Here is a 21,276-nt window from a genome sequence, read left to right on the forward strand (position 1 = left end):
CACTGCTGTCCTGAATACAGATGCAAGTGTAACTTAAGTCAATGAACAGCTTGCACATATAGCCATGTATGGGCATACTAGGGGTACACCACCGGCCTCTGCTAAACACAGAGCCGGTGGGGTAAGGCCATGGCACGCACAATGGATTTTTTTCAGCAGGGAGAACAGAGAGGGGGTGTGTATGAACTGAGTGAGAGCTGCCACTTGAAGAGCTCCAAAATAAGTAACACATTGAGCGACCATAAGGAAATAATGTACTTGGTGCGATGGAACATTACCACTAATTTATTAGAATACGCTGTCCTTGTAATGCATTAAATTAAAACGGCTTGTTGCAGTTAGGGTGCATCTCTTCCATGAACATTGCTGAAGTAAGCATGGAACAGTTCCTTGAAATAGCAAACAGGTGGCAAGACTGGTGGAGATAGAGGCTGTCGCTACATGTCCCACAATGTTCTACCGTTTCTCCCTGGTGTACCCTTGCCTATAGGGAGCAAGGCCTCTCTCTACCAGGCATGTAGACCATTGCAAACCAGCAAGAGAGGAAGGGGTTTCAGGTCTTGCATTAGGCATCGTACACACTGCTGCTATGCCTGCCCTATGTAGAAATTAAGAGAGACAAGAAGACAATGTCGGCATGACCTCTTTAGCAAGAAATATCTTATCTGCATAGTGATGTGTTCTTTTTTATAGGTAAATGGAGTGGACTTAACAGGAAAGACCCAAGAGGAAGTTGTCTCCCTGCTGAGAAGCACCAAGATGGGAGGGACAGTGAGTCTGCTCATTTTCCGCCAAGAAGAAGCCTTCCATCCAAGGGAACTGGTGCGTATCCAAGAGAGTAGCTACAATATTTCAGACAGATATGAGCAAAGAGTCCAATGTATGGTCGAGATGGGAGTGCGGGAAAATAGATAAATTGTTTCGTATGGATGATGCCTTTCCGGCAGGGATTTAATCTGGATTTCCGGAGCAATGCTCATTTATATTCAAAATCTACCAAGTCCTTTTCTTACTTAAAGTAGGCAATACAAACCAAGACAAACGGTGTAGGCTGTCCTTGGGCACCTTAGAGAGAAGGTGGGATTAAAAATATGACCTTTGTGTAAGAATGCAGATAGGATAGAGCTGAGTCTGAGAAGAGAGTTTTCTGAAACCTCGGAGAGCTTCCCCTGGCCAGAGGAGCCATCATTACCCAAGTCGAACCAATGCTGAAGCCCAGAGTAAGCCAGCTGTACCTCTTCCACATCAGCTGCTTTTTTACCCTGCCATTTAAGCCTCACCTTTTGCAATTATCTGTGGCGCCCACTTTGCGGAACAACTAGTCTATATCCCATGATTGTTTTATCCCAGTTAAATTACACGACAAGCATTCTCTAAATTACCTCTCCAAATTAATAACTGTGGGGTGTCTTTCCCACCTGGGGATAAAGCCATTGTATTACAAGAACAATATCCTTGCCCTGCACGGTCGCCTTATCCAAGCCAAGGCATTTGAACATCCTGTCCTGCATTAATTTTAAACACTCGGACCAAAAAGAAGACACGGCTCATGTAGTGTGACAAACGGCAAGCTCTCCAACGGGGACCATTGAATGCAAAGAGCAAAGATAATCTAGGTGGCTGTAGGTGCCTGACCGGGATCCGTTTGATGGTCTTTAATTTGCCACTTTCTGCCTCTCACCCGTGATTTGAAAACATTAGCTCTGTCTAGTGACTGCCCTTTTTATTCCACTAAGGAGCTAAGGGCAGTGTAAATGATCCCCCCTTCCCAATTTTATCCCAGCAATACCCTCGCACGGCAAGTTAGGCTGGGAACAAGCAAGCAGCCCAAGATCACCTTAGTAAGCTCGATAGCAGAGAGGGAGATGAGAACCCAGGTCTCTCAAGAAGAAGAGTTGTTTCTTGTATGCTGCTTTTCTCCACCAGAAGGAGTCTCAAAGCGGCTTACAATCACCTTTCCTTTCCCCACAACAGACACCCTGTGAGTTAGGGGAGGCTGAGAGAGCCCTGATATTACTGCTTGATCAGAACAGCTTTATCAGTGCTGTGGCAAGCCCACGGTCACCCAGCTGGCTGCATGAGCCCAAGGTCACCCAGCTGCCTTATTCCAACACTGTAACCACACTGGGTCATCTACTAACACACAGAGCTGGTGCAGCATGAGGGCAAAGAGAGGTATGATCCAGGAAACCCATGGATTCAAATATCACCCCTAAAATGTTCTCCCACTCTGCTGAAACAGAATTCTTTAAAACGGGACATTAGCAAGAATTGAGCTTAGGATGGTTGACACTGCACTCTTAGGGATCAGTGACGGTAGGAGTTCCCATCTTTGTTGAATGCGTGAGCTGTTTGGGAATTTTGAGCATAGGTAGCAGGTGCTACCAAAAAATCGGTGTTGAGGGACATTGGGAAGGAGTATCTGCACTAAATGTTAAAGAGACTCTAAGCTGAGCATTCTCCTCTGGCACAAGCAGGTGTTTCCAAAGGGGAACTTCTTGCAGGAAGTAAGATGAAACGCTACTTACTCCTGTGAATGGCTGGCCCTTTGTGTGTGGGGGAAAGCTAGAGGGCTCCAGGAAGTGTATCGGTGAACATTACTTGTGGGATCACTGGGTTGGAGCCTGTATTCGAGCAGAGTTGGCTCCAACGAAACGGCTTAAATTATAACAAGAGCAGGAAGGGAACGCTTGTATGCTTTTCCTCTTTGGCGCGATGCATGGAACATATTGTTTTAGCATTGACCATAACAATGGATGTTAAAATAATGAATTGCCGTTCATGCAGTACAAGAATACTCATAAACGGCCGTCCACAGCCCGTCTTGCCTCTTGCAGAGGGAGGTGATGAAGATCCTGTGCATTCCTCTATGCGCGACGCCGTGTACTTTGACATCAGATGGAGAGGGCCATGGGCACAAGAATGCAAGAATGCAAGAACGGGACATTAGCAAGAATTGAGTTTAGGACTGTTGACACTGTACTCTTAGGGGTCAGTTACGGTAGGAGTTCCCATCTTTGTTGAATGCGTGAGCTGTTTGGGAATTTTGAGCATAGGTAGCAGGTGCTACCAAAAAATCGGTGTTGAGGGACATTGGGAAGGAGTGTTTGCACTAAATGTTAAAGAGACTCTAAGGAGACTCCATGCATGATTGCTTGCTCTTGAGCAAGGTTGATGCACACATATGAAATGTTCCATCTGTGTCAACAGGAACATTTGAAAAAGCAGCTCTGCCAATTGTAGGGAAGGCTCCATGCTTATGAGCTAATGATCATGCATTGGTGGGACCTGGAAACTGTACATGTGGATCCATTTCTGTCTCTACCTGTATTGATTTCAGTACATGTAGAATAGGGTGTACAGGGCTTGTGATGTGGAAGATGGACAGTGCAGTGGGAATAGGAGCTTTCTGCCCAGTATGATGCTTGTGAGGATGACTGAATAGGGTGTTATGCAGTGTACAAACACAGTATTAATAAGCATTGCATTACAATGTTTAACCTCTTAAACCTATGGATGCTACTTGGCGCATTATCTCATTCTGTTTTGTCCAAACAGCATGGTGTATTTAAATGTAAGGAGCTCCAACTCACTGGTACAGAAGGTCCTGGTTTTGCTCCTCAGACTTTCCACTTAGAAGGTGGCCGGTGATGGGAAAGACCTCGAGATCCTGGAGGGTTGCTGCCAATCAGAGCAGACAGTAGTGATCTTGGTAGACCCATGTTGTGACTCAGAATAAGGCCACTTCATAAATTCATGTAACCAAGCATGCTTTCTTCCTTTGATTGGGCTACTTACTGTTCTCCATGGCCATAGGGATCTCATGGTGTCTTCAAGGACATCAGCAAGGGACTTTTAACCTCTGACTCCACCAAACTCTGCAAGACCTTGGTCAGTGACAAGGCAGGATATGGGATTCAGTCCAAGGGAAGCATAACTTGTCTGATCCAGAATCAGACTGTATTCCCAGTTTTATATATCCTGTAAACTAATAGTGCTCCAGAGAGAAATGCCGGTAGAATTAGCTTTGGAGCAGTAGCAAGCCCTTGGAGATTTCAGAGCAAGCCGCTGAGCACTTCAGGAAACCAGAGAAAAGACGGAGAGAAAAATAGCAAGGGAACACTGCAGTCCGCAAAGAACCTCTGTTTTTCAGCTGACAATGGAGAATTGTTCTACAAAAGGCAGCAGATCTCACCCCTTCCCCTATTCCACCTGCTCAGGAAATCCAAGAGTGATTTTTTTCTTCCAGAGCTTGCCTAGGAAGGTCATGTCAAGCACAACATTAATCTAGAGGGACCATTCAGGGTGGTTTTGAGTATTTCCTTTAGTGGCCTTTTGTATTCTCATGTAGATAGGCTCCTAACAGCAGGGGGTCTTTTCAGTCCTAGGGGAAGAGGCTACTTTGGACCATGCTTCTTGTTTCAGTATGTCTGCCACTGGGATGGTGAAAATGCACTTTGATACAAGGGCCTGACTGCAACAGAATCTTTTCTTCCTTTTAGAGGAGATATGTTTTGTCTTGCCTCACCCTTCATTATGAAATAGGTTTTTTGTTTTTTTAAAAAAATTGGAATGGAAGAGAACATTTGTACTTCCAAATGTCTCTGACAAGAAACTTCTGTTTCTGAAGATTATATTTACTAAAGGTCTAAGTTGCTGTAAAGGATCAGAGTCAAGCTTATGTCTTTGTGTCAATCTGGTTCAGCCATTCTCAACTTTTTCACTATTGAGAAACCCCTAATACATTCTTCAGGCTTCGAGAAACACCAGAAATGGCACAATCATGCAGGATATGGTTGGGAAGCCTAGCTGTGTACCCTCCCACCCAGGGCCCTCCCCTTCCTGCCCTCTCCAGGCCCATCTCTGGCCATGGGGGAGGGGTCAACATGGCCATATATTGTTATATCACCTGATAAATGTTTACCAAATTTAAAAATATATATATTAAAAATGAATTACTCTCACCAATTTGGGAAATCCTTCCAGGGCTGTGTAGAAACCACAGGGTTTCCAGAAGCCCTGGCTGTGAAATCCTGATTTGGTTAGTCCTTTGAGAAGTTGGCTACGAGTGAATTTCTCAAAGGCCTAAAAGATCAAATAAGGACCTTCTTAAGATCCTATTGTACTGCTTTGTGGAAGCCTACATCTTCAGCCTAAGGAGGTCTTCTACCAGAAGATGACCCTCTTCTCACACCACCCAGAGCCAGTCTACTGGGCTAGGTGATACGAAAATCAAATCAGTCAGTAAATAGGAAGTCGCCACTGTTAACTCAGTGGAGGGGTAGGATCCAACCCACTCTGTCAACCTATAGTTAGGTTAATTTGGATGCAAGTGGACAACAAATTGAGGAGTTCTGCAATGACAGCAGTATTCTATTTAAGAAGCCCTGCTTGTGAGAAATAAACCAGCAAGCTTCCACTATTTCTGGTTTGTTTTCCCAACAAAGAAATCCTATTGTGTTGGTTTTAAAAGGTCAGGGGTTGTTGATTCTGTTTTCTGTCTTTGACAACCAATGCAGTCTTAAGAATTCATTCCTCTAGGACAAGCTTATGGTGGTCTTTTGTCTGTGTGCAGGTGATTAATTAAACTTGCCCATCTCATAGGAGGACAGCAGTGTTTAGCTTGATGTCTCTGAAGCAAGTTCGTCTGGTTTGATTGGCAGGCACTGTGAAAATGCATGCTGCTATTTGTGTGTCCCTGCTGCATGATTTGTATGTAAGAGATGCAATGTTTAAGCAAAGGCACTCTTGATTTGCTGGGAATTTTGTTTATCCAGTGTAATGTATGGATGTCAATCACCGTGGTAGTCTGTACTTTTTTTTTTTTTTTTTACTCAACACTGTGTGTCAGGGCTGGCAGGACCATTTCATCTGAGCCTGAGGAAGAAAAGCAAGGCCTAAAAAGATAAACAGGTCCTTGAGGGAAGTCTGTAAACATGCAAATTAAGTGGGGATGAGATGTGGACAACCTGATAGCAGCTTGATCTCAGAATGAGCCAGGCGAGAATGAATGTTGCCTTTATGGGCCAAGAGGAATCCTATTGGACCCTGCTGTCGTTTGATTGCTGAGTCAAAGGAGTACAGTGTCTCCTACTGTGCATCTGAAATAAAGGTGCCCAAGTACACTGTATCCATAGTGGAACAGAAAGTCCCTGGTGCGTGCCATATTTCTGTCGTATATTCTGTTCAAGATACTTTGCTTTGATTTAATATAGCCTTGAGATGGCTGAATGAGGTTTCTAGAGACATACAAAAGAAAGGCCCATGAGGAATTTCTGCAGAACGGGGATATAGTAAATGGCTGAGAATGTCCTCCTCATTCCAGAAGAAACTGCTAGAAGTCTGAGTGGGCCATCATTTTGTTCATCTTCATGGCCACAGAGAGGAAGATTCCAAGTATGTCTGAAGACGCTTCTAGGCTCCCTTCTAGACATCCTTTCAATGAATGAACGAACAAATGAATGAAAGACACATGCTTCTTTAAGCTGATTTGTGGGGCCTCAGGAATTAAAAGGGTTTTTTTTTGTCTCACAGAGTACTCAGAAGACTTCACCCTACACATTGGTAGGATAGTTCTAGTTAATAAAATGCAAGAGGTGGAGCACTAACATGGCCCAGAATGACTGTCCTGTGTCTCTGAGAGGCCATAGTCACATGGCCAGCTAAGAGATGCCTTACTTCTAAGGCATACGAAGGGAGAGTGGCAAGGTCTAAACTCTGGGGGGGGGGGAATGGGTGTTTGGGAACCTTGTGGGGAAAACTGGCCCCAGACAGATAAGAATACAAGGTTGTCTTTGGTGACTTCGGCACCAACACCCTCCTTATTGAGATCCCATGCCTCTGTGCTGAAATACTTGCACTGGCTACCCATCAGTTTCCAGGCTCAATTCTTTAAGGCAGTGGTCCCCAACCCCCAGTCGGGAGACTGGTACTGGTTTGTAGATCAGTTGATACCAGGCTGCGGCTCCTCCTCGTCCTCCTCCCCGGCTGCTGCCTCGGGGGCTGCCCTGCCACTCTGCTGCCGGCTCATCTTTGGTGCTTTCCAGTGGCCGCCATGGCTAGGGCTCCCCCTCGGCGTGGCACTGCGCAACTGCTGCTAGCAGCGCCCCCCCAGTGGGCGGTGGAAAGTCAGGGGCGCCGGTGGGAAAGCAAGTGGAGCAGGGGCTCAGGAGGCGGTGGCGACATCCCTCGACAAAAGACTACCCTCCCTGGGCCTCAGTAAAATTGTCAAGCGTTGACCGGTCCTAGGTGATAAAAAGGTTGGGGACCACTGCTATAAGGCCCTAAATGATTTGGGGCCAGGGTACCTGAAAGGCCATCTCCTCACAAGCTATCCAGCCTTCCAGTTAAGGTCTGCCTCTCAAGCCTTGCTTCCTGTTCCCCTACCTTCTGAGTTGAGTTTGCCTTGGGAATGCCCTCCCCCTTGAGGTTCACCCGGATTCTCCGTCACTTCCTTTTAGCTGCCTGGCTAAAACGCATCCTTGCATGCAGGCCTTTAATTAGGAGTTTTCATCTTATCAGCTTTTTAACGGCCTGCTTCCGGATACTTTCTTTATGCTGATCTGGTTTAACACTCCGGTTTCTAATGGCAAGCCTCCGAGGTGGTAGAGAAATAGTCCAAATAAATAAGTAGACCTTGTCTGCAACTCCAGCAAAGGATTGCTCCACGGGACCATCTCTGTTTGCTGCAGCTCTTGATCCGGCCACCCATTTTTGAACCAAAGCATCTGCTCCTTTGCCTCTCAGCAGTTTCCCTAGCCTTGTTCTCATTTTCTTTTCTTTGCTTCTTCTAGACTACGGAACAAAGCCAGTCACAGATGCCCAAGGAAACGGTAAGAGTTTTGCCTTTGACATGTCAAGAACAGTCTAAGACGATTCTTTTTTAAAACATCTCTATCTATCTTTACATACGTATGAATAATGTTGCAGCGCTCCATCAGTGGTGGGCGGGGGGAACATGCCAGCAACTCTGTTCACTGTAGAGGCTGTAGGTGGCTCTCTCCATCCTTACATTGCCTTTCATTTCATTTGTCACACTCGGCTCCTATGTAATTCGCTATCAGCAAGGAACGGTAATTTGTGTCTTTAACTGGGGCACACACAAACAAACAGATTGATTTGAAGGCGGCAAAAGAGAGAGAGCTTCAGTTGCTAAAGCTTGAGAAAGTTCTACGCCTTGATTCAGAAACAAAAGCCGGGGTCTCCGCCAAACGCTGACATCTCGGCTCCTTGCCCCTGCTGGAACTGCCATTCCTGGCCGTAGCCTATTTTTAAAGCAGCTGTAATGTAATTTAAGGACGGCGTATCAGATTTACTTTGGAGTGGGATGGAGCGGGGCTGCATAAAGGGGGCAGCGCGGAGCTTTTCGGAGCAGCTTTTGAACGGCCCTGATAAAGATATCAGCTACAGGCAACTGGGAGAAAAAAAATAATAATAGAAGAGTGGTTATTTTTTCCATTTAGAAGTGAATCATCGTATGAATCAGTATTGCACAACACCGTTCTGTTTAATTTTCATTACGTCTTTTGTAACATCTTCACCTCTAGAAGAAGAATGGATGAAAATAGCAAGGGTGGGGGGTGCTTTTGATGAAAACTGCAGGCAGTGGGGGTTTTCAGGCTTTCTTTGCCAGGAAGAAACATTGTCCAGTGATGTTGCCTTTATCTTGTCCTCAATATGGTGCCGGTGGATGGACCCGGTGGTACCTGTTAATGTGTTTCTCGGCAACCACTTGCTGCTTCCCAGAACGTCTCTCCCCTAAAGCTGTTGCTGGCTTTTCTGCACTTCATTAGAGCAGGAAGTGCTTGGAAAGCACTCCCAAGGCATTCCCTCTGGATATGTAGGCGGGAACACCAGTTTGGAAACAGCTGCCTCCCATTGTGAAATCACCCAAATTTTTATGATTAGGCCCAGCATCGCCCATGGCAGCCATTTTATTGTGGCACTCGGTATCTGTTCTTGAGCAATCTTCCCAAACATCTTCCCTTAAAACAATGGCCTTCAGTCTATGCATTGGAAACCTCAGATGGGCTCATTTCATCCATTTGTTTGTTTGTAAAGCTGTGTAGAGAGCCATTAAAGAAACTGCTTCTTGTAAAGGACTCTGGCCACTGCACAAAGCTCAGAGAGCATGGGTATCACTCTTCCACCCTATTCTTTCACATGTGCTTGGAGAAGCAATGGAACAGCAAGCAAAGTTGCTCAGTAGTGGAGAGGATTCCTTTGTAGCACAGGTGGGAAAAGTTTCCTTTGCCTTATGTCTCTCCAGCCTGACCACTCCTGCAGCACATCCTCTGTGGCCCCATGTGAGGTCATAACTTTCCGTTCCCTTCTTCCACTCATGTAACTTGGATGTCACATGACTTTCTGGCCTTGATCTATGGGGATAAGGCACCATGTAGGGCCCCTGGGACCTGTAGTGTGGGACCTGTAGCACAGGCTACATTGATAAACCAGCCCTGGGTAATATGATCATATATGGTCATTTTTACCCACCCACCACTCTCAAAATGGCCAGTGGAGGAGGTGGGAAGGGGAGGGGCATGTACACTGCTATGCTTCCCAACCATATTCTGCACAATCATGCCACTTCTGGGGTTTCTCAAAGCCTGAATAGTTTTTCAGGGATTTCTCATCAAGAAAAACATTGAGAAAGGCTGACAATGCAATGGTAGTTGGTGGGGTTCCAGCTGGTCCTTACTTGCCACATGTGGGAAGAGAAACACACAGTCGCCTCTCCATCATGTAGACCAGAGGTAGTCAACCTGTGGTCCTCCAGATGTCTATAGACTACAATTCCCATGAGCCCCTGCCAGAGAACACTGGCAGGGGCTCATGGGAATTGTAGTCCATGGACATCTGGAGGACCACAGGTTGGCTACCCCTGATGTAGACAATCCTGAGCAGAATGTACTTCCCTAAGCAAACTGTAATCCCACAAAGGATTATACGTTCAAAAGCCAGATTTGTAGTTATGAATTTCATAGTATTCCTCTATAGTGAAAATCTGACTGTTTTGCCGTTTTTAAGTCAAGCATCTTTAAAATTGTTCGGAAATCAGTTGTTCTTTCGCCGTGGCACAGATGAGTGCTGGTTTATATTCTATGATGTGGGGGGGGGGAAGTAAACTGTTAGCAATCTACTGAAAAATAAGCATATTCCCTAAGCGGCTTTCACCCTTGTCCTTTGGGGGCACGTTGAGCGTTGGTTGCGTTTGTATGAATATAAGTTGAGGAGAGGAACTGGGTGGCAGGCGTGTCCTTCAACTTTTCTGCAATTCAGACTTTTCATCAGCAGAAAATCAATAGCAGGGGCTTGTCGGCACTCTTTTGCGTGTTGACTCTGACTGCCTTTTCCCCTCTGTGCTTGGTTCTGCATCATTCCCCATTTAGTTCTCCCGTCTCCAGTTGTCAGACACTTCAGTTGCTTGCTCCTGCTGCGTCGGGTGTTTTTGTTTTTTTGCACCACTTCTGGTCTCCATTGTGCCGTTGTTTGTGAGTTCAGTGAGTTTGGCTGTCATGGGGCTGACAGTGGAAGAAAGCAAAGCGGGAAGGGTAGCGATAAGAGCATTGGGAGGAGAATGGGAGGCGGGTGAAGTATTAAAAACACAAAAAAACAAAATGAGGATCTCTAGCCTTGAAGCAGCAAATGTTTGGAGATGGAGGTGAGGAGGATTCGGCCTCACCATTCAGAGAAAGGGACAGCTTTCCCAAGCAAGCTGGCTGTGATCAATTTAGTTTTATGTGATGATGCCCAATTAGTTTTATATGATGATGTGTCAGGTTTAGATGCATTCCTTCCTAGGACATGATTCTGGGGCTGGGATACTGTGTTTCCTCAGCATTCTAACAGCAAAATCTGAGTTATCAAAATATTTTTGCCCCTGTCTTTCCATCCATGTCAGGGACCTTCAACGCAACTAATGCTCCACCATAAAGCCAAAACAGCCGATTATCATGAGATTGGAGAGCCCATGTAAATTTAACCTTATCGTTCTGGGATTTTCTCCAAGTGATTTGAGATCTGAATCACCTTGTCTTTTATTTAGATGTTTTGCAATGATTATGCCAATAAAGGTATTTGATTGATTGATAAAGCAATAACATACCAGTAGCATCAAAGTAAAATAGTGGTGACTTTATAAGAGGAATCTATTTTTAAAAATTAAAGAACAATACAAACAGAACTATATTTATTTATTTCTAATATTTATATAGCCATCTTTCTCCCAGGTACCCTCCACCCCAAGGCTCATGAACAACAATACAAAACAATTTGATAAAGCAAACATTAAAACGGTACTTTAACAGCAACATATGCCCTAACAGCAGGAGATGTGTGTGTTTGTGTGTGTGTGTGTGTGGGGGGGGGGATCTGGAAAACTTAGATGTCATTAATTGCCACCCAGGCCAACTGCAGGATGAGAAGGCGCAGTCACTTATGAGAAAGCTGATAGTACCGCCCAGCACAGAGAATTCCAAAGACTGGGGGTCACCACTGAAAAGGCCCTAACTTGAATTCCTATGCATTGTGATGGGACACATAGCAAGTCTTGTGGGGAGAGCTTAAACATCAATATGTTGGAATGTGATTGCATTTGTATCATGCACAAATAACTTGATAGTGTCCGTCACATCCCTTGTGACAAGCAGTGCAAGTCTGCTAGAGCAGGGGTAGTCAACCTGTGGTCCTCCAGATGTTCATGGACTTCAATTCCCATGAGCTCCTGCCAGCAAATGCTGGCAGGGGCTCATGGGAATTGTAGTCCGTGGACATCTGGAGAACCACAGGTTGACTACCCCTGTGTTAGGGTATCAGGAATCATGGAAGCCATGATAGCAACACAAGAAAGTTCCTGTTGCTTGAATCACGAGGATCCCAGGTTGGAGGATGGAACTTTTAAACTCCTACTAACCAGGACCTTTCCTGACCTGGGAATCAGATCATCACAGGCAGCCAATTCTGTATCCCACCTCCCTCTCAGGCTAATCTACATCACAGGGTTGCTTTGAGGGCAAATTGGAGGTGGGGCAGGGGTAGTCAACCTGTGGTCCTCCAGATGTTCATGGACTACAATCCCCATGAGCCCATGCCAGCGAATGCTGGCAAGGGCTCATGGGAATTGTAGTTCATGAACATCTGGAGGACCACAGGTTGACTACCCCTGAGGTGGGGGATGAATCACATTTGTGACTCTGAGCTCTGTGGAGGAAGGGTGGGTTAAAACGTACTAGGTAGAAGGATGCCGGCATATTCTAAGAGAGCCTAGCCAGCCCCTTCCAGCTTTGATGTCTAGTCAGTTCCATGAGCCCCATATGGCGGTTCTGAATCCTCTGTGCTGTGGCGCCCTACCCTAAATGAAGCAGATGCACCTTCTGCTAAGTGTAGTGATTATTTTGATATGAAAGAGATTGACTACGGAATGAAAACCAGTAATTTGTCATTACATTTCCGTTTCTGAGGGTAATTATCTTAATCTTGTTACTTTGCATAGAAATAAATTGTTAATTGGGATAGGAGAAACATCTGCTAATTAACCTTTGCCCTTCTCCTCAAAAGTCAATAGAACTAGGCTGGCATTGTGCATTTTGCATGGGTATCCCCCCTCCCGTTTGGGTTTTCTTTTTTCTTATCCCAATACTGCCTGTGACCTGCATAATGGTTTCACCTGGAGATTTTTGCTGTTTTCCCCCCATCCTGCTTTGATGCCTTGATAGGAAGATTGTGGCAATATATGGCCACTTTGAAGAAGGAAAACGCTACAACAGAAAAAAAAAAGGTTACCAGCAACAACAGAAATAGGTTACAAGCAACAACATTTCTGTGCTGCTGCTTCACCCAAATAGGGTCCCCAAATTAGCAGAATTTGTGTGATCATGCAGAATATGGTTGGGAAGCAGAGCTGTGGACACGCCCACCCAGGGGCCCTCCCCTTCCCACTCCTTCTAGGCCCATCATTGGCCATTTTGGGATGAGTGGGCAAGTTGACATGACAATTTATAGTCGTAGCACCTGATAAATGTTTAACAAATGTTAAAAATATGTACAAATGAATTAACTCCAATCCGTTCAGAAAATCCTTCCAGGGCTGTCAAGAAACTCAAGGGTTCCATGAAACCCTGGTTGAGAAAGACTGCTTTAACCATTGGGTCCATATTCTTTATACTGTAAGGCAGGGCTAGTCAACTGTAAGGCAGGGGCTCCTGGGAATTGTAGTCCATGGACATCTGGAGGACCACAGGTTGACTGCCACTGCTGTAAGGTGTTTTAATAGTGTTCAACTATCCCAGAAGTTCCCTAAGGGCTTGGTGTGGTGCCCACCGCCTTGGTTCAAGACCCACTTTCAAATATTCCATTATGTAATCTTTGCAACTTTGATAAATGCTAGCGTATGATCACATCGTTTAGAGTTGAATGGTTATTACCAGATGGGGAGAGGCTTGATGCTGATGAGTTTGACAGCATTATTCTCTGCGCTGATTGAGGGTATTGTGAATGCTGCTTATTATTTCTTATGACTTTTAGGGAGATAAAGAAAAAATCCAGCCTTTGTCTTCTAATAACGTGAAAGCGGTCATGTTAAACTTGTGGGTGATTGCCTTGGTTTCATTTCCATTTGGGGGCAGTTTTAAATGGGTTTCAGATTACATTTTTAATAAAGATGTAATCTAAAAAAAAAGTGATAAGGCTTAAAATTAAGGGAGTTAGAGAATATGTAATGGACACCACAATAACTGTTCTGTTCAGTTTCTTTTACCGAAAGAGGTATCTGTCTCTGAATAGTTTATTGGGAGTAATAACGCCTAGAGCAAAAGGAATAATCCATATGGAATTGTTTGGTCTAACAAAAATTATCCTTTTCTGCCTCATTTAAAATCTCTTTGGATGCTCAGACTTAATCAGTTGAGTGTCAGTGAAGAATTCTTCAATTGTAATTAATTCAGAAGCCGTTTATTGTGTCTGGCTAATGGATGCACAGCCATTTCACAGATTTGGGACATATGTTTTTTGTACTCTGGCACATATGTGTCTCTGTTTTAAGCTGGGGATCTATGCTTAACATGGACAGTGGTGCAATTTGACAAGTGCATTTTAAATAATATTGGTTTCATATGTGCCATTTGTTGTGCATTCAGTCATATTTGGCTTTCATCTTTGTTTCATGCAACATTGGCTTAAATTAGCATTGTCATCCGAGGAAATCACCTTTGTACAGCAGGGGAACAGCTTGCTAAGTAAAGCCGGGCTCTTGAATAAGTATGTAGATGGGGAAATTTGAGCAGGTATAGCTTTCCCCTCCTGTGAGTGGCCAGTTCCTCTTCGCTGAAATTTCCTCTTCTGCACAAGTATTAAGGCACCGGGTGTACATTCCTCTTTTTTGTTTGGTATCAGCTTTTTGTTCTTCTAACTAATAATGCCACACTGCAGTCTTGAACCTCAACCAGATTGTATGTGATAGCCCTGCACAGAAGAATGAATATAAGACTAGATCACCTCTGAGAATAATAATATTTTAAGTATAGTGTCTGAAGTAATGAAAAGACAGTGTATGGGCTGAATAATCTAAGGCAAGTATTTGGTCTCTCACAGGAGAACAGGAAGTAGCTAAAGCCCCTGCCTTGGTAGTCATTTCTAGTCTTATATCTGTGGACCCCTAACAGTTTGGTGGTGACGGAAACTGCCTGCTATCTTTCCCCTGTTCAGTGAGAGGAGATATTCTGTTCTGTGCAGATGTCAGCAAGGATAAATCTAAACCACTTCTGTTTGATAAGGATTGTAAGTTAAGATTGATCTATGTTAACATCTTGAAGACTCCCATCCAAATTTATGTCTCATTATGGAAAACAATACAGACTTCGGAAGGCTTAGGAGAGCTTTAGTGGGCATAGCCAGTAAATGCCAAATTGAAAAATGGAGCCAGAAGAAATGCATATTCCCTTTTCAGCTACTGTTCTGTCTCATGGGAACTAGTATTCATGCATTTCCCATCACGGACAGCTTCAAAATCAGTTTTATTTCATTGGCGTATGTCTACTCTCTACCTGTTCTGGTCTCAGGTGGGGACAGAAGGTAATTTAAAGGAATCATCCTTTGGAGCCTTCCTCCTGCTCTTGGCTGGGATAATCCATGTCTTGTTGCTAGAAGGGCTGCCGACTTCAAGCATGGGCTCGGAGGACTCCCAGTATTATGTCTGCAGTCCAGATGATCAGTTCCCCTGGATGAAATGCCTGCATGGCACTATATTCTGCTGAGATCCCTTCTCAAGCTTCCCTATAAAATCTCCCATAGCAGAATAAGCTACTGGTCGATTTCTGGTGTTGGAGGGATAGGGGCGATGGAGCGTGATGTCACATCCATTGTGAGTGTCTGGATCTTGTCACTTATGCTGACATGGGACTTCTTGGGGCGTGGCAGGAAGGTGTAGCCTGCTGACATTACTTGCGGGGTCTTGAATCCTGAAGAATGTTTCAGCAATTTCTCAACATTAACGAGGTTTAGAAAGGCTGGCGTAGACCATCTGTCAGTCCTTCACACACACTTTGTCCTCCATTTCCTTCTTTTCCTCAGTCTTCTGGCCCCTTACTCAAATCCTTTTCCTTGTCATATATCCTTTCCTCAAGTTCCTATTCCTTACACTGCTCCATTATATTCTCTCTGCTTCTTACTGTTCTTGTTTTTGAGGGCCTCTTTTCACCCTTTTCCCCCCACAAAGCTGTTCCCAAGGGCCTTTTTGTGGCTTTGATGACAGCTATTTGACAATTATCCCTTCCTTCACAGAATCTTGACTGGAAAATGTCCATCAGCTTTCCCCCCCTGGAGCAATGAACATTCTGTCCCAGCTTGGTCCATTGGTGGTGTCATCACCACAAACAGGATACTCCCTGTCTCTAATTGGGCTATTTCGAAGCATATAAATGCTTCAGTGATGAGATTAAACCTAAAGCAGACCACATCAGCCATGGAACTGCAAAAAAAAAAATCCTTTGCATATAGTCTCTGATAATTCAGCAGCTACTGTTGGATTTGTACAAGAATGCCGCCTTTGCCAGATGTGACATATTGACTTAGCTAATAAGAATAATGAGTCTCGGTATATATGTGCAAATAAGATTAATTAATGTTTACCCTAACATGTGGCAGAAATTAAAATATTTAGTCCAGGAAGATCTGAAGAGAAAGGAGGGAATGAGCTTCCTCTTGTCGTGAGGATCAGCTGTTCTTGACTTTATTGTTAGGCAGTGGGTGTTTGGAGCAGGACCAGTAAAAATCAAAGCAGTTGAAAAGCGGTGTTTTAATCAGATAAAAGCAAGCAGACACAAAAGATATCAGCATTGCTTTGGCATCAGTGCCAGTCTTCTGAGCCTACTTCCGCCCTCCAGAGAGTAGGTGACAAGCAGGCCTCATTGCCAGAAGTGCCCAGGACCCCCAACGGTAGGGCAGGAAAGGGTTTTGGGAGGAAAGCAGTCTGAGTGTGTGTTTCTGAGAGGGGGGAGTGGGAAAGGGACAAGGATTCTTGCCCCTTATGTAGATGTCCCACATAAGGGGCGAGAATCCTTGTCGGCAGATTTGTTTTTACATAAAGTGTCCCCAACATTTTTGAAGCTGTGGGTATTGTTGGAATTCTGACACAGTGTGGTGGTTGTAGCCACAAAATGGCGGCCACAGGAGGTGGAGCCACAAAATGGCGGCCGCAGGAGGTGGAGCCGTAAAATGGCGGCCGCAGGAGGCATAAAATATCAGTGAATAAGGTTAGGTGTAACTCTAATGATGACTCTTCAACATTTCTGGCAGAAACGTTGCATAATAAGAATGCCTTTTAGAATAAATATGTTGCTTAACATGTATCTTTGCTGATTGTCAGTCATGCAATTTAAGTATTGTGGTGGGATCTGCCGCTGGAGTAATGGTTTTAAAACTTGCGCAGCCCATCAGATCTCAAGTGGCCAATCAGAATAGCGGTCCCTTCCCACTTTCTAGAAATACTTGGCAGGCATTGGGAAAGATGTTGACTAGTGCTATGGTGCCCATATGGATATGGGGGACCCCTGTAAAATCATGCTTACAGGTTCGCTATAGGCTGTTTATTGTGTGAGCATGATGCTAACCTTCCAACGTTGATTTTATGTTGTGCATTGTGACTCATCGAAGAGTCCATTGAGGTCCCATGAGGGTTCACATATTTTCTTTTGTATGTCTCCATTCTCGGAGCTGGGTTATACTGGGTAGTCCAGGGGTAGTCAAACTGCGGCCCTCCAGATGTCCATGGACTACAATTCCCAGGAGCCCCCTGCCAGCAAACGCTGGCAGGGGGCTCCTGGGAATTGTAGTCCATGGACATCTGGAGGGCCGCAGTTTGACTACCCCTGGGGTAGTCTATTTAGACCATTGGCCAGAGTCTCAGTACTTGATCTTTTAACTGGAGATGTCAAAGATTTAAATCTGGATCTATCAGCATATGAAAAGTTTGCTCTGCCATTAACCCATAGCTTCCCCACCCCCCTTTAAACATATATTTGTGGTGATTTTTTTTCTCATTGAATGGATTCCTGTAGATTGGACTTTATTTTTTGGTGTCATTTGGAGCTATCGCTGGTGATGGATGGAAGTTTTAAAGAAAAAGTCTTAAGAAAAATGATCTCCCATCACTTACTGCACACTGATGCTAGATTTGTACTGAAGGCAAAGAAGTCACCTATGTATTTTATCACCCATCGAATTTTTATTGCAAATTACATACTTGAGCAGCTTCATTCATTCAGCTGAAGTCATTTCAGGTGACCTTTTCTTCAGTACAGCGATTCCGAAGAGAGCATTGTGAAGTTGCTAATTGTTTTGGACGTGGCGCGCAAGAACTCTTGAGGGAGTTGCGTGTTGTTGTTCAGTGATATCCCGGTGTGTAAATCGACCTGGGCATTTATTTCTGGTGGCATTAAGGTGTATGAAGCAATACATTTCTTCCTTGGATCAACTAATCACGAAAATAATATTGAGGCATTTTGATTGACACGTTGAAGCTGTTAATTTGGAGCGTATCAAGATCAAATGGAAGTTATTGCAATTAGTCGGTGATTGTGTTAATCCTTTCATTTTTGATTTTTAAATGACACATTTTACATATTTTTGGCGCTTTTTAAAGCTGTTATTCATGATCCCTGTGGATCTTACCTGATATTTTAATGTTAAAATGCATGGGGCAGTAGTTCAGCCCATCCATTCCTTGTAGAAATAACTTTCCCATTCTATTTCTGGATTCTTCAGTCCTCAGGGTAGGAGAGTATAACATATTATGCATATCCTAGAGTCCTATAAGAAGCTGCATTCTTATATAAAAGTTGTTTTTACTGCAGTATGGCAGGAATTTCCTGGGATCTTAAGCAGAGCTTTTCCCCAGGTATTTTTCCAATAGGAGATACAAAAATAGGAGACACATCAGAGACTTCATGTGATATGCTACTTATTTATGGCTTCAGAAAAACTTTAAAAGGACCTCCATTTCAGCATCCTTGGCAGATAAACTGATGCAGTGGATTAGGATCATGGTGTGCTCTGAAAAATTCATCTTAAATAAGCAGAAATGTGACATGAAACATAGATGAATCTTCTGTATGGTAGAATGTTGCATTGAATAATTGATGTTCAAGGCTTGTATAGAATCCAGGCATGGCTGGTGCAGATATCATGTTCCCATTCTCTTCACCATGGTTTGGAACTTGGAAGCGATATGCCAACCTATATTTTCCCTTCCCTCTTTCATACAACTTCTGCTCTCCTTTTTTTTTGGTTGTAATTAATCATGGGGCAGTGTTGAATTTGCATCAGTGCCAGGAATGAAAATGGCCCTGGATGAAGCCCTTGGAAAAAGAACTGTCCCTGAAGTGGGGCAAAGGTGGCATTTCGAGGGCCTCTGAACTCAGCCGTACAGACAGTGGACACTGACTCATCCCAACCAAATGGCAACAGTGCAGGAGAAGACAATGATGGAACTGACACTAGTTACCAATAAAGAGTCCAGACCCTAAAGCACTGGTAAAGTTACTGGGGCTTGGGCATGAATAGCCATCTATAGCAGGGGTAGTCAACCTGTGGTCCTCCAGATGTTCATGGACTACAATTCCCATGAGAATTGTAGTCCATGAACATCTGGAGGACCACAGGTTGACTACCCCTGATCTAGAGCCAAGAAAATTTCCTGTAAGTTAAGTGCCACACCTGCTCCTGACCAGTGCTAACCATGGTTAGTGTTCCTTTGAAGAAACAAACAAGGGGATTGTAGGTGGTTTTGCACTTCCTTACAGTGCTAAGAATAGTGTAAAGGGCTGGAGGAAATTCATGCAGGAGAAGTGACTGAATTGCCATGGTTCTGGATTTGGGTTACATTGCATGCTGCTCTTGGAGAAAGTCATCTTTACAGATCATAGAACTCTAAATAGGCTTTTAGGGAGATTGTCAGCGTTATGACTCTTGAGACTTAATAATGCACAGTTGGCAGTTAGCCAGGTCTTTGGGGAAGAGTCTGCAAGTGGTCCCTTTTGGCTTGATGGAAATTACATAGAAAGTTTCTAGTGATAAAACCATATCCAGACTTTCCTATCAACGGGGAAGCTGTTCCAACATGATACTGGATGAGTGAAAATAATCAATAACCTTTAGAACTAGTTAAGTCTATCCCAGCATAAGCTTTCACGAGTAAGGCCTCACTTCTGAATCAAATAAAAATGAGAAAGAGGGGTCCTTAGCAAAGGTTAAGAAAGACTGACAAACCATGTCAATGAATATGGAATCCCTTGATCAATCAGGTTTTTGGAAGGGAGTGTCTGCCTAGTGAGAAAGATTTGTCACCAAAGGCAGAGCTGCCACCACCTGCTCTCCCCCCTCCCTTCTGCTCCCTGTACGTTAGTTTGTTGATGGCATATGGGTTCTTAATGTGGTTTTTAATATTTTTAGTTTTCTGTTGTCTTTGTATGCGAGAGAGGGTATTGTTGTGAGCTACTTTAAGTCACAACAAGGTAGAGAGAAGCAGGGTTAAATGCCCTAAATAAATGCATTGAAAGGATGACAGAAGTCTCCATACCAGCTTGTCTCTGGCCATGGTCCGTACTAGACTAACTTAGTTGATGCTACTCTCATGTTTTGCATGAGGAGCAGTTTCTTTGTGATTGGCCAAGAGTCCTTCACCTTCAGGAACTACACTCTGGTGAGGAGGGGAAAAGAACTGGTTAATAGAGTGAGCAGTCCTAGATACTGGTGGTGGTCTGCTTCATTCAGCCTGTGTGGCAATTTAGTATTTCTTTGTTAAGCTTAAATCGGGCAGTGTATTAGCTGCTTATTTGCAGAATACGTTACTCAAGAATATCAATGTGCGATGTGGATATAGTTTGACCTCCTTTTCCCTTGTTCAGGATCCTTCTACTCTACTAGTCCCAGCAAGCAAGCATGTTGCTACTGAGAATGCCCCATCCCTCTCTTCTGCCACAAGGGTGATGGGTTACAAAGGAAAGAGCTGTCTTTTGACCCAAAGCTATATATTGTACATTAGCATAGTTGACTGATAGACTGATAACTTGCTTAGAACTAGAAAATCCATTCAAAGACTACTTAACATTTTTGTCAACTCTCTGGCATGGATTATCGCACAGTTTAGTTTGGACATGTACTTCCCGATTTGGGGGAATAGTTGGTGTCTCAGTCAACTGTGAATCAATGATATGCAAAATGGAAGGCTTTGTTTACATCATAGGAAGACAAGTTTCACCTGGAAAGATAATAATGCTAGGCAAAGTCAAAAGCAGTAGGAAAAGGGAAAGACCCAAAATGAGATGGAGTGACTCAACAAAGGAAGCTATGGACTTCAGTGTACAAGACCCAAGATTTTCTTCAGCATAGTCTTCTTATTGGGACTATCAACTGGGACCTCACAGTTGTTTACCAGTTGTAAATTACTCCATGAGTCATCTTCCAAAAATACTCTGGTAACAGTTTTTTTTTAATTGAGGGAATTATCCTTTGATAGGAATAGTCTTCTATTATATACAGATCAGGATTTTGCATCCTGTTACCAGAAAGATAATTTGTGGCAAAACTGTGTTCTGCTGGGGCCTCCTGCTGTTAAGAAGAACACTATATGACTGTCCATCTCAGTGTGATAGTTTTTGAATGTTCCTCATCCTTGCAAGAGACAGGAAAATACACAATAACCACATATTGCCACTTTGGCATTTGCTTTTCAGGCAGAAGTTACACACAGGAACAATGTAGGAGGGTGTACCTAATTGCTTG

The 21,276-nt window shown here is 44.0% G+C and overlaps 1 protein-coding gene across 3 annotated transcripts in view; it reads left to right on the forward strand.

Annotated features, from left to right (window-relative positions):
• PARD3 (par-3 family cell polarity regulator) overlaps positions 1-21,276 on the forward strand; it is a 550,919-nt gene that overhangs the window by 327,111 nt on the left and 202,532 nt on the right. For all 3 annotated transcript variants that reach the window (XM_077303562.1, XM_077303560.1, XM_077303561.1), the window contains exons 11-12: positions 694-822; positions 7,794-7,832. In XM_077303562.1, coding sequence (XP_077159677.1) covers positions 694-822; positions 7,794-7,832 — 168 coding nt within the window. The remainder of the gene's footprint in view (positions 1-693; positions 823-7,793; positions 7,833-21,276) is intronic.

Source organism: Paroedura picta, chromosome 11 (assembly GCF_049243985.1).
Source record: "Paroedura picta isolate Pp20150507F chromosome 11, Ppicta_v3.0, whole genome shotgun sequence".
Taxonomy (NCBI): domain Eukaryota; kingdom Metazoa; phylum Chordata; class Lepidosauria; order Squamata; family Gekkonidae; genus Paroedura; species Paroedura picta.